General features: G+C 38.6%; 1 protein-coding gene across 1 annotated transcript in view; it reads left to right on the top strand.

Annotated features, from left to right (window-relative positions):
- The first annotated feature begins 3,163 nt into the window (after positions 1–3,163).
- arg1 (arginase 1) overlaps positions 3,164–13,153 on the top strand; it is an 18,270-nt gene continuing 8,280 nt past the window's right edge. The window contains exons 1-7 of the mRNA XM_057826049.1: positions 3,164–3,623; positions 3,698–3,770; positions 11,772–11,946; positions 12,018–12,177; positions 12,256–12,350; positions 12,829–12,936; positions 13,002–13,138. Of these exons, the coding sequence (XP_057682032.1) occupies positions 3,492–3,623; positions 3,698–3,770; positions 11,772–11,946; positions 12,018–12,177; positions 12,256–12,350; positions 12,829–12,936; positions 13,002–13,138 (880 nt within the window). The 5' untranslated portion in view covers positions 3,164–3,491. The remainder of the gene's footprint in view (positions 3,624–3,697; positions 3,771–11,771; positions 11,947–12,017; positions 12,178–12,255; positions 12,351–12,828; positions 12,937–13,001; positions 13,139–13,153) is intronic.

Below are 13,153 nucleotides of genomic sequence, written 5' to 3'. Positions count from 1 at the left end.
AATAAAATTTTGATAAACGTTGTCAGCTTTTCGCTTTGTGATTTTGGTTGCGTTACTGCAAATGTGATGAAAGTAAGAGTTTTAAAAGTTTATTTTTGTAGGAGTGTCATTTTCATCTCCAGCATCGCTGTCAGCCCTCCCAATCAGAACTGGGCGTCTACTTGTATAGTCTCAACTAGGGTTGTTCCGATCATGTTTTTTTTGCTCCCGATCCGATCCCGATCGTTTTAGTTTGAGTATCTGGCGATCCCGATATTTCCCGATCCGATTGCTTTTTTTGCTCCGATTCAATTCCAATCATTCCCGATAATTTTTCCGGATCATATACATTTTGGCAAGAAAAAAATGAATAAAACTCGGACGAATATATACATTCAATATACAGTACATAAGTACTGTATTTGTTTATTATGACAATAAATCCTCAAGATGGCATTTACATTATTAACATTCTTTCTGTGAGAGGGATCCACGGATAGAAAGACTTGTAATTCTTAAAGGATAAATGTGACTTTGTATATTGTGACTAAATATTGCCATCTGGTGTATTTGTTGAGCTTTCAGTAAATGCTACTGTAGCCATTTAACTGTTGTGCCCAAATGCATGATGGGAAGTGCACCCATGACTGTGCGTAGTGGTACCAATTGGTTTATCTTCTCTGCGTTGGGAAATAACAGGGTGTTAAGAAAAAGATCAACTACTACCTTTCTTCCCCACATTGCTTCCCACGATATTTCTAATCGTAGGGAAAGGGGTTGTCAGGCTTTAGCCAATTAAAAAAAGGTTCCAAAGACTGCCAAAATTCACTCTACTCATTTTAGCCTGCCTTTTAGCTCTACATATAGGTACAACGGCGCCATTACAGATTGAACGCGACAATGCATGAGTGGGTCGTGCAGCGCATGCGTTAATTGCTTTAAATATGTTAACGTGATAAATTTTAATAAAAATTCATTACCGCCGTTAACGGGATAAATTTGATAACCCTACCTTAAGCCTAAACTAAAGACTCTGGATGAGTGTAACATAGTATGTCTGTAACGTTAAATACAATTAGAAAACGATTTAATTAATATATATATTAAAAAAAGGCATGTCCGATATTTTTTTGCCGATTACGATACTTTGAAAATGACGTGATCGGACCCGATCGATCGGCATATCTAGCCTCAACAGTACTGAATAGGGGTGTGGCAAAAAAAATCCAAATGGTAATGTATCGTGATACTTTGCATCCCTAAAGGTTATCGATTTGCTCATGCCAAGAATCAAGATCGTTTTAAAAAGTTGTCAATGTTAAAAAAATAAGGAACCAACAATAAGTGTCTCTGTCAACTATGGCTGCCATAGACTGCACTCGACACCCAATCTATTAAGACTGGGAACGGGAATGAATGTTGATTCATTCGAAACCAGAGTGGTCCTTCACAGTCAAGGTTAAATCCAATAATTTGAATTTAAGGCCTTAAATTGTCCAAAATTTCATAGAAGTTCTTTAGTACAATTTTGCAAGGTCTTAAAAATCTATTGACTTTTCTTTACTACTTCACTACTACTATTAGTTGTGGTACGTTTGGCTCATTTGTATCACAGTGTGAAAGAGCTGGGAATAAATTCATATACTTTGCAAGTAATTCCGGGTCTCTATTTTGTTTTTATTCAATTTTGCCGGTATTGATGTGAAATGGGTCATACATTTTATTCATTATGGTCTTAAAAAAGTAAGTCTTAAATTTGGCTTGTTTGACCCTGCAGAGACGCTGTTTTCTGATTTTTGGGGCATTTACTGTTCATTATAGGGCATTTACATATCGCCTCCTGTTGAGTTTGAGTCACTGCCTATTCATTTGGGAGATTCCTGGGTCACTTCCTGTTCTGTAACCGCCGGGCCCCCCTGGTGGCCGAAAAGTGTCATTGCATGTAAGTGACTTTCCTATATATAAATAAAAGTTGTAAAGGCAGAAAACAACAAAAATGAATGAAATGAACATAAAATATTTTTATAATGGGTCAAAATTATTTTTCGGACAGATCATGTGACTAGCACCTTAGATGGTCATTTGCTTTGCATATAACTAAAAAAAAAAAAATAGGTGAAGGCAATTTTATTTTTCAAATGATTTTTTTCTTTGAAAATATTTTTGGGGATTAAATGATTTAGACACAAATGTCCTACCCATAATATGGCCCAAACACAAAAAGGATTGCTAAAATAAAAAATTAAAACTTTTTTTTAATGAAAAAGTGTTCAAATGCAAATTTTTGAGTCTCAAATATTTTTTTGCATTCAAAAACTTTTTCTAAGATTGAAATTTTTCTTTTTTTGATTGAAGTAATTTTTCTTTTGAAAATATATATCTCTGTGTGAAGCAATATATTTTTTGATTGAATAATAAATACACAAAAGTCCTAGCCAAAATGTGGCCCAAACACAAAACAATAATAAAAGTTGCTTCAATCAAAAAAAAAAAAAAAATAAATCAAATAAAAATAGCTTTGAAATACATTTTTTGGAATTTCAAATTTATTTTAGCAAACACATTTTTTTGACTTAAGCGAGTTTTTTTTAAAAAAATGAAAATATATATTTTGATAGAAGCAACTTTTTTTTTTTTTTTTTTTGACCGAATAATGAACACACAAATATGGCTCTGCCCAGGGAATTTTTTGACTGAAGTAACAACTACCATTTATGACTGAAGTAACTACATTGGCATGACACCGGCGGGTGTACAATATTCAATGGATGATGATCTTGGCGAAAAGTATAGCTGTCCTGCCATCAGCCTGATTTAGAATTCCCCTCAAGAATGATGGGAAGCAAAAAAACGCTCATTTTCAACTTATTATAAATATTCCTGTAAGTTAATTTTATTGCTGACACTGCATTTCACGGTCATGAACATGTTTTGCCTCCCCAGCTCCAAAAGTCAAACGCCACCTGTGGAGGTGACCCTGAAATGCCCCAAAATCAACAGAAAGTGACTGAAAATCAACAGGTAAATGACCTGAAATCGCCCAAAATTACCCCATTGGCTGCCACTGACGGTCATAGAAGTGGGAGGGGCCTGTTTGAAGTGGGAGGGGTTCATTCGCTGCCACTCTCCCAGTCAAATGGATTGGGCGTCTACTCGTGCTAACTTTTCAGCAGAAGGATGAAGATTGCTTGTGTCTCTTTATTAGTTGTTTTTAGAATATCCTAGAATGATTTACTGACCCATGTATCGATAAACGTAGTATCGCCATGTCATGAGATCGTTATCGTGAGCTTTGTACGGTATTGTATCGTGAGGTACCAAGAGGTTCCCACACCTAATACTGAAACATCAGCATTCACCTTCAACCCTACCAAGTTCGAATGGATTGGACTTTTCAACTTGTACAGTGACCGGACTGGACAATAATTAACTCGAGTGATGTCACTCGGCGCCAGTGACGTCACGCGACGTCCGAGTCTTTCTCCTTCCCCCTTCATTAGTCATCTGTCGACATGCAGCGCGTCAGGACGCCTCTGCAACTCCTGTTCACCTCCTCTGCTCTTCATCATCACCGCCATCATCATCATCATCATCAGGGGTCGCGCTCAGTGGGGATTATCGGGGCGCCTTTCTCCAAAGGACAGGTGAGGTAGCAATCTGAACCCTCGACCAATCAGAAGAGCACATTGACTAAAGCGCGTGCGTGCGTGTCGCGCAGCCCCAGGACGGCGTGCAGCTCGGACCCGACGCCATCCGCGCCGAGGGACTCGTGAGCAAGCTTGAGGCGCAAGGTGACGTCACCGGCGTGAAACGCGAATATGCGGTATTTTAACTCATCAGCATCGGTGTTTAGTGGTGCTGAGAGTGTTGCAGCACTTCCTGTTGTTGGGGAGGGGGAAAAAATGTTCGGTATATTTTTTTGTGTATTAAAAATAGTGATCCCTCGGTTTTCACGGTTAATTGGGACCAGAACCTGCCGCGATGTGAAAAACCGCGAAGTAGCACCACCCACTCCAATTTTAAAAAAATATGTGTTCAATGTATTTATTCAGATTTAGTATTGAAAAGAGACACATATAATGCATGTTTTTCTCTTTTTCCCCCCCCAAGGTATCACAAAAAAACATTTGTGTACACTATATATTGATATATTTTAATACATGTTTTTAAGTACTTCAAATGTAATAATTATGTTTAGTACCACCGATTTAAAAAAAAAAAAAAAAAACAGTATAGTACAGTATAGTACAGTACAGTAACCATATGTGTATATACAGTGGGGAGAACAAGTATTTTATACACTGCCAATGGGTTTTCACATAGGCAGTGTATCAAATACGTGTTCTCCCCACTGTATATATATTAGGGCTGTCAAACGATTGACATTTTTAATCGAGTTAATTACAGCTTGAAAATTAATTAATCGCAATTCAAACCATCTATAAAATATGCCATATTTTTCTGTAAATTATATATATATTCTGTAAAATAAATTGTTGGAATGGAAAGATAAGACACAAGATGGATATATATACATTCAACATACGGTACATAAGGACTGTAGTGGGCATTTCACTCTACTGTCATTTAAATCTGTCTGTGCTGTCCTCACTCCGAAGCGTCTACTTTTTACAAAGCTAGACAGCTAGTGAACGACGCCTTAATAATTAAACTTCTTCCTTTGTCATCTGATTTATTAATAAAATGGCCTCAAACCATTGTCCTCTTTAGACCTTCGTAAAACTACAAAAAAAAAAAGTACACAAGCATTGCATTAGCAACAACGTTAGCTTAGCATGCTATACAGGTTCACTAAACATAAACAAAAAGTGTCTCATACAAAAAATATAACATTTCGCTTACTAACATAATATGTACATTCTTTACAACAACCATACTTACGGACAAATCTTGTCCAAGGATCATATAAGCACAACATTATCAGCCCGAGACGTCGTGCAGCCATAATGAACTGGCAAGAAAACAATAAACCATGTCGCAAAGCGACCACAAGAGTTCGATGTTTGACAGCACAAAAAGCCTTGCTGTAAAACTGACCAAAAGGCAGAATACTTTCTGAGCGGGACATGTGCGTTGATAGCGTCAAATATTTTAACGTGATTAATTAAAAAAATTAATAACCACGCGTTAACGCGATAATTTTGACAGCCCTAATATATATATATATATATATATATGATGGGGTGTCAAACAATTAAACATTTTAATCGTTGTTTAATTGTTTGAGCTAACATGTGTTTTTGATGCATTCGTAATTTAGTTTATTGGTATATTTAGACTAGGGCTGTCAAACGATTAAAAATTTTAATCGAGTTAATTACAGCTTAAAAATTAATTAATCGTAATTAATCGCAATTCAAACCATCTATAAAATATGCCATATTTTTCTGTAAATTATTGTTGGAATGGAAAGGTGAGACACAAGATGGATGTATGCATTCAACATACGGTACGTAAGTACTGTATTTGTTTATTATAACAATAAATCAACAAGATGGCATTACCATTATTAACATTCTGTTAAAGCGATCCATGGATAGAAAGACTTGTAGTTCTTAAAAGATAAATGTTAGTACAAGTTATAGAAATTTTATATTAAAACCCCTCTCAATGTTTTCGTTTTAATAAAATTTGTAAAATTTTCAATCACAAAATAAACTAGTAGCCCGCCATTGTTGATGCCATTAATTACTTACACAATGCTTATGGGTGCTGAAGCCTATAAAATCAGTCGCACCCAAGCGCCAGCAGAGGGCGACAAAACTCCAAAAAACACAACAAGTACACATTTCACTGTGCTGTCACTTTAATGTTTGAGCGGGGCATGTGCGTTAATTGCGGCAAATATTTTAACGTGATTCATTTAAAAAATTAATTACCGCCCGTTAACGCGATAATTTTGACAGCCCTAATATATATATATATATATATATATATATATATATATATATATATATATATATATATATATATATATATATATATATGGCGGAAAACAGAGACAACTGAAAAAGCCATTTCTGCTCTTGCACTCCTCTTTAAAAGAAACTGCTGTATTTTAAGCCAAAACAACTGTTGTGTTTGATAGAAAAATATGTCTATATGCTGCCATAGCAGATTCATGGCGTATTAAGCCCCCGAACTGTTATTAATTTGTGCGTTTTACCCCTGAAACCCCCGTTTACAGATGTCGCGCAACCGCTTTTGTTTCGACCCAGCCATAAAACGAAGGTAATTAATTATATTTATTATTCAAAATGTCTGTCATTTTTAGCTCAGAATCATTAATTGATGTCTAATATTTCATTTAAAGAAAAAAAAAAAAAAAACGACTTTAAAAAATTATTCATTCGCAAATTTTAAACAAATTATGTCACAATGAAAAAAATGGCGTCTATAAAAAAGTCACGGATATCTACCTCATAACTATTGCTTAATTGTAGTTTTTTGTTACTTTTGCACTTTCTCCGACATGTCCGATGATAAATAATCGATCCAAACGAAGAAAAAAACGAGGGTAAATATATGAAAACGAAAATCTCGACCACTCCTTGAAGTCTGCAATTTCTGCAGCGCGACCCTTATTATATTACCGTGTTTCACCCATAAAATCCCCTAAAATCCAGCTGTGGCCATTCACAGCTGTGTCTTGACACTCAGTGATACATGCTACATGGAGGTTTTGGACCGAGACAAGGTAAGGACGCGATAATATCTCGTTAAAGTCATGGCCTCTTTAATTCTGCTCTCGCGTGCTCTCGCCTCCAGATAGGGTTTTGCTGTTTAAATGTATTTATTTATTTTTTTAAATGCCCTCCTTTTCAAAAATTTTCTTCGCCCAGAAAATTGAGGTTTTTAGCTTTCCAATGGTGTATCACACATGCATATCGGACAATTTTGAAAGTTGGCCAAATTGGGGGTCTCACAGCAGAACTTCAAGTCACCTGAGTGTTTTCTGCCATATATATACCGTAATTTTCGGACTATAAGCCGCTACTTTTTTCCTTCATTTTGAATCCTGCGGCAGTGCAGTGCAGCTTATTTGTTGATTTATTTGGGTTAATATACAACACATGCCTCCTAACATGCATTGCAGCGCTACAGATGTGAATAAATATCAAAATTCATGTTCTGTGCTAATTATTTATTGTTACTGTTGTAGTTGTTTAATTGCTTGTTATGGTATTTCATAACACTTTATTTGACAGTGATGTCATAAGACTGTCATGGGACGGTCATATTTATAACATGACACTATCATGGGCATTACAGAATGCTTATGACATTGTTAAGTGTCATCTGGCAAATTGTCATGAACACCATTTATGTCCTGTTTGGATCTTTTACATCCATTCAAAAGTGAGATAATTTGCCGGATAACGCTAATGACATCTGTTATAAGCGTTCATTAATTCTCATGACAGTGTCTTATCATAGTTATGAATGTCTAATGACAGTCTTATGGTGCCAATGTCAAATAAAACCTTACAAAATAACATAACAATAAATGAAACAACTGGAACAGTAACTGAAGAAATATTTAGCACAGACCATGAATTTTGATTGTTATTTACATCTGGAGCGCTGAAATGCATGCTAGGAGGCATGTTGGACGACAACAGTGTTGAGAGGTTGACTCTCCCCCAAAGGAGCACTGATGGCCAAATGAAGCTTCTTGAAGCAAGCTTTGCAACCAATTGGTTCAAAGTGTCATGGTGGTTCATTTGATCTTATGGCAGTTGTATGATTACCGGTTAATATCTTTTGGTGTAAATATCCCATAATACAGTGAGGACAGCTGCGGCCTATAGTCCAATGCGGCTTATCTATGAACAAATGCCATTTTCGTGTCACATTTGGTGGGTGGCGGCTTATAGTCTGGTGCGCCTTATAGCGCGAAAATTATGGTACATATGTACAGCATACAATATAAAACTTTGAAACAATAGTGTATTTAACTTTAAACATAAATTTTGAAAACATTTTTTTTAAATGGTCACTACCTGACACCTTGCTTGCTACCAGGATTCTGCCAAAATATCCTCCTAAACGTCCCACTAGAAACAAATTTGACACCCAAAGTACTACCGTGCGCTTTCAGCTTGTTTTGTTTAGATGCATACAGTAAGAACGTACTTTAAAAAAGCCTTAGGAAAGTACTTAAACATAGTAATATCAATTTAGGGTGGTTTAAACCCGCTACGTGATTTATGTGGTCTACAGATCAACACTCTGCTTTAAAGCTAGCAAAAGAAAACACTCAAGTATGGGAGGCAAACACATAAAAAGTATGTCAAGGCAATGAAAAGGTAATAAAAGACTCAATAAAAACAAAAATAGTAAGTTCTTGCCACTTTTAACCTATGTGTGCATGCATGCGTAAGCGCACTTGGCATTGTGTAGAAAGTCTAGCCACCTAGCAAGGAATTGCAGAACACCGGGTCACGTTGAATAAGGCGCTATTTGTGCAAAAGGGGTGTTAACTCGAGGCTTATTGGAGCTTTTAGTTTTCAAATGTGTTTGTGTATCGTTGCGCCATCTAGCTGTGGGGAATTGCATTAAAATACACGAGCGCTTTCATTTCCAATACAAAAATTCCAACACAAACTGTAGGTGAAATAGAACGCTGTCTTTTTAGTAGCCTAGTAGTAGTACGTAAACTATCCATGTGCGTGTGTACTGCCATTGTGCACACCTTGTATGGAGAGAACGTGCAAGAATGACAAATTTGGACGGGAAGCTGTTTTTTGATGGGAAAAACTAAAAAATATCCTTCGCACCACCTGCTGTGAGTGATTTCCAGCGCCCCTGTCAGACTCAAACATTTATTTGTATGTGGTAACTGATTGTGGCTCCAGCAAGGTTACATATCTAACAGCAGTTTGGTTACTGTGTGCTCATTGCTCAACTAGTTGACTTTCAAGTTTAAGTTGAATTCAAAGCAAATACTGTAACTATTTCCTAAACACACACATAGGAAAGTGATGTATTGTTCCACCTTTCAGAGAAAATCAACTTTCCATGTCAGTGTTTTTTTAATCCTGTTTGTGCATATGTTCCTGATTGCACCTGTCAGTGTTCCTGAGAGTCTGTTAATTTGTTGCCTTTTGCTTGTATTTTTGTGTTGTTCCAGTTTCCGCATGTTTGTAATTGGTGCATACGTTCCTATTTGCATGTGTTCTTGTTTCTGAGAATTTTTGGTGCACAGCATAGGCGGGGTTTGAGTTTTGTGGCGGGGGGAACGCCCTCGCAGGGGGCGGGGGAAAAACATGTTGATGACGCCGAAACACGGGGTCAGCAATAAAATTAACTGACAAGATATATGCTCAGTTAGTAGCTTAGCCCATGCTCGTAAATAGAGGCATCCCAGCTACAGTGGGGTAAATAAGTATTTAGTCAACCACCAATTGTGCAAGATCTCCTACTTGAAAAGATTAGAGAGGCCTGTAATTGTCAACATGGGTAAACCTCAACCGTGAGAGACAGAATATGGGAAAAAAAAAACAACAGAAAGTCACATTGTTTGATTTTTAAAGAATTTATTTGCAAATTATTGTGGAAAATAAGTATTTGGTCAATACCAAAAGTTCATCTCAGTGCTTTGTTATGTACCCTTTGTTGGCAATAACGGATGCCAAACGTTTTCTGTAACTCTTCACTCTTCACTTGGTGTAAAGAAATCAACTGTGGGAGTAATTATTAGAAAATGGAAGACATACAAGACCACTGATAATCTCCCTCGATCTGGGGCTCACCCCGTGGCGTCAAAATGATAACAAGAACGGTGAGCAAAAATCCCAGAACCACACGGGGGGACCTAGTGAATGACCTACAGAGAGCTGGGACCACAGTAACAAAGGCTACGATCAGTAACATAATGCGCCGCCAGGGACTCAAATCCTGCACTGCCAGACGTGTCCCCCTGCTGAAGCCATTACACGTCCAGGCCCGTCTGCGTTTCGCTACAGAGCATTTGGATGATCCAGATGAGGACTGGGAGAATGTGTTATGGTCAGATGAAAGCAAAATACAACTTTTTGGTGGTTGAAACACAGGTTCTCGTGTTTGGAGGAGAAAGAATACTCAATTGCACCATACCCACTGTGAAGCATGGGGGTGGAAATATCATGCTTTGGGGCTGTTTTTCTGCATAGGGACCAGGACGACTGATCTGTGTAAAGGAAAGAATGAATGGGGCCATGTTTCGAGAGATTTTGAGTGAAAATCTCCTTCCATCAGCAAGGGCATTGAAGATGAGACGTGGCTGTGTCTATCAGCATGACAATGATCCCAAACACACAGCCAGGGCAACAGAGGAGTGGCTTCGTAAGAAGCATTTCAAGGTCGTGGAGTGGCCTATCCAGTCTCCAGATCTCAACCCCATAGAAAATCTGTGGAGGGAGCTGAAAGTCGGTGTTGCCCAACGACAGCCCCAAAACATCACTGCTCTAAAGGAGATCTGCATGGATGAATGGGCCAAAATACCAGCAACAGTGTGTGAAAACCTTGTGAAGAGTTATAGAAAACGTTTGGCCTCCGTTATTGCCAACAAAGGGTACATAACAAAGAATTCAGATGAACTTTTGGTATTGACCAAATACTTATTGTCCACCATGATTTGTAAATAAATACTTTAAAAATCAAACAATGTGATTTTATAGGTTTTTCTTTCCACATTCTGTCTCTCATGGTTGAGGTTTACCCATGTTGACAATTACAGGCCTCTCTAATATTTTCAAGTGGGAGAACTTGCACAATTAGTGGTTTACTAAATACTTATTTGCCCCACTGTATGTGTGTGTGGGTGCGTGTGCGCGCGTTTTTCTGTGGAGAAGTAGACGACAATTTTTGCGGTCTGCGGAGATATCCAATTTGATGCCAAGTTTTTCCAGTCACTCACACCCTTGCGAAACGAATCCTCACCATGGTGAGTTTGAAAATGGTGGCAATCAAAACAGGAGACTGAATCCTTTTTGACTGAATATTCCAGCCAGGAATATTTATAATCCTACATTAAAAATGAGCGTTTTTTAATTTTTTTTAAAGGGAAATTCTATATCAGGCTGCTTATGACAGCTATGCTTTTGGCCAAAGACGTCGTCAATTGAATATGGTACGCATGGTTGTGGCTCTGTTGTACATTTTGGCGGTGCTCTTTGGCGTTTCATGGTCCACATCTTCAATCCTCGGTTCTCGCTCAGTTGTTGTTCTCGCTTTTGAAAGCTTAGGTTTGAAAAAAAAAAACAAAAACAGAACATATCCATCTTGTTCCTTCTATCCTGAGGTTGTTTTGGCTAAGCAAAGCAAACGACCATCTCTAAGCTGCTAGTCACATGATTTGTTCATATAAAAATATTTTTTTCTTCGTTTCATTCATTTTTGTTGTTTTATTGCTTTACGGCTTTTATGGACAACATTTTACCGGCAAAGTCTTAATTTTAAATTGTTGTATTGGAAAGTTAATTACATGCAATGACATTTTTGGCCACCGGGAAGACTCCCGCGTCTGGTGTACAGTATGTTTCTTCTGTTTGCATGTGTAAGCGCTCCTGTTCATTGAACATTTAAGTATGCAAATGGAAAATTCCTTAAGGATCTCTGATAATGGAGAAATTGCCATTGTGTGTTCCTCTTTATGTGTACGGTTTTATTTGCATATGTTTCATGTGTCGATGTTCCTGTTTGTATGTTTCTGTTCATGCGTGTTCCTCTTTCAGCAGTAAAACTCACATAGAAATATTAATTTCATTCATATGGTATTTTTTAACCAGGTTGTGCTGTGAGGGATTATGGGAACTTGTCATTTGAAGATGTGCTGGCTGACGCACCAGTGGGTCGGGTAAAACACACCCGGGCGGTGGGCAGCGCCAACCGGAGGCTGTCGGAGGCGGTCCGGGCAGCAAAGCGGGATGGGCACACTGCGGTCGTGCTTGGCGGGGATCACAGGTTGATTGCAAGAAATGTCAGCCATCATTTTTCTCAATGAAAATAAGAGGCTATCTGGTTTTCTGATGCAGCCTGGCCATGGGTTCCGTCCACGGGCACGCGGCCGCGGTCGGGGAGCTTAGCCTGGTTTGGGTGGACGCCCACGCTGACATAAATACACCGCTTAGCACCCCCACCGGGAACATGCACGGGCAGCCTGTGTCGCTCATACTGCACGAGCTGCGCGCAAAGGTCACGACTGTTAATCCATGCGAACTTTAATCACATTTGGGGAAAAAATATATAGACGCCTAAATTTGTATTCATCAGATCCCCGTCCTGCCAAACTTCTCTTGGATGTCGTCGTGCGTGTCGGCCAAACATCTGGTCTACATCGGCCTGAGGGACTTGGATCCTGAAGAGCAGTAAGTTCTGTTTTTTAAACTTCTACACCAAGGGGCGGCAACCTTTAACACTGTAAGGGCCATTTTGTCCTCGTTTCCACAGAAAAGCCGCACTTACTGTTTTACCATCTAAATTATAATATTTTAGTCCAGGGTCAGAAACCAGTCAAGCGCACTTTTATTCACATAACACACACACAATTCATGAATTCACCAACTACATAAAGTCTACTTTCCAAGTGACGACACCGTGACTTTACATAGTTGCTGAATTACTGACCTGCGTGAGTGTTATGTTTAGAAGGGAAGGGAGCCGGACTTGTTTTGCTCGCTTAATTCCTTTGTTAATTCTCATAAACACCAAATGTTTTAATCAATTACTGGTATTTTATTTTTGAAACTTAGCGCCAATAGAGGTATCAAAGAGCCGCGTGTTGAAGACCGCAGTTCTATACCAAACAATAAGACCTTTTGTAAAGTTTTCCAAACCACTTCCCAGTTTCATCCTAAAGCTAGCAGGCGTGAAAGCATTTTCCATGACAGAGGTGGACGCGTTAGGTGTTGGCCGAGTGATGGAGGAGACATGCGATTACCTGTGTAAGTGTGGGTAAGTAGTTATGCCCCAGTCACTCCTCTCAGTGTCACACAGTAACTCACAAATGGTGGTACTAGGACCGAGAGACCGATTCACCTGAGCTATGACGTGGACGCTTTGGACCCGAATGTGACGCCGGCGACTGGAACGCCCGTCATGGGCGGGCTCACCTATAGGGAGGGCGTGTACATCGCGGAGCACCTCGGCAACACCGGTTAGAAAAACAACA

This window comes from Corythoichthys intestinalis, chromosome 21, assembly GCF_030265065.1.
Source record: "Corythoichthys intestinalis isolate RoL2023-P3 chromosome 21, ASM3026506v1, whole genome shotgun sequence".
Taxonomy (NCBI): domain Eukaryota; kingdom Metazoa; phylum Chordata; class Actinopteri; order Syngnathiformes; family Syngnathidae; genus Corythoichthys; species Corythoichthys intestinalis.
This window is presented reverse-complemented; position numbering and strand designations above follow the sequence as displayed.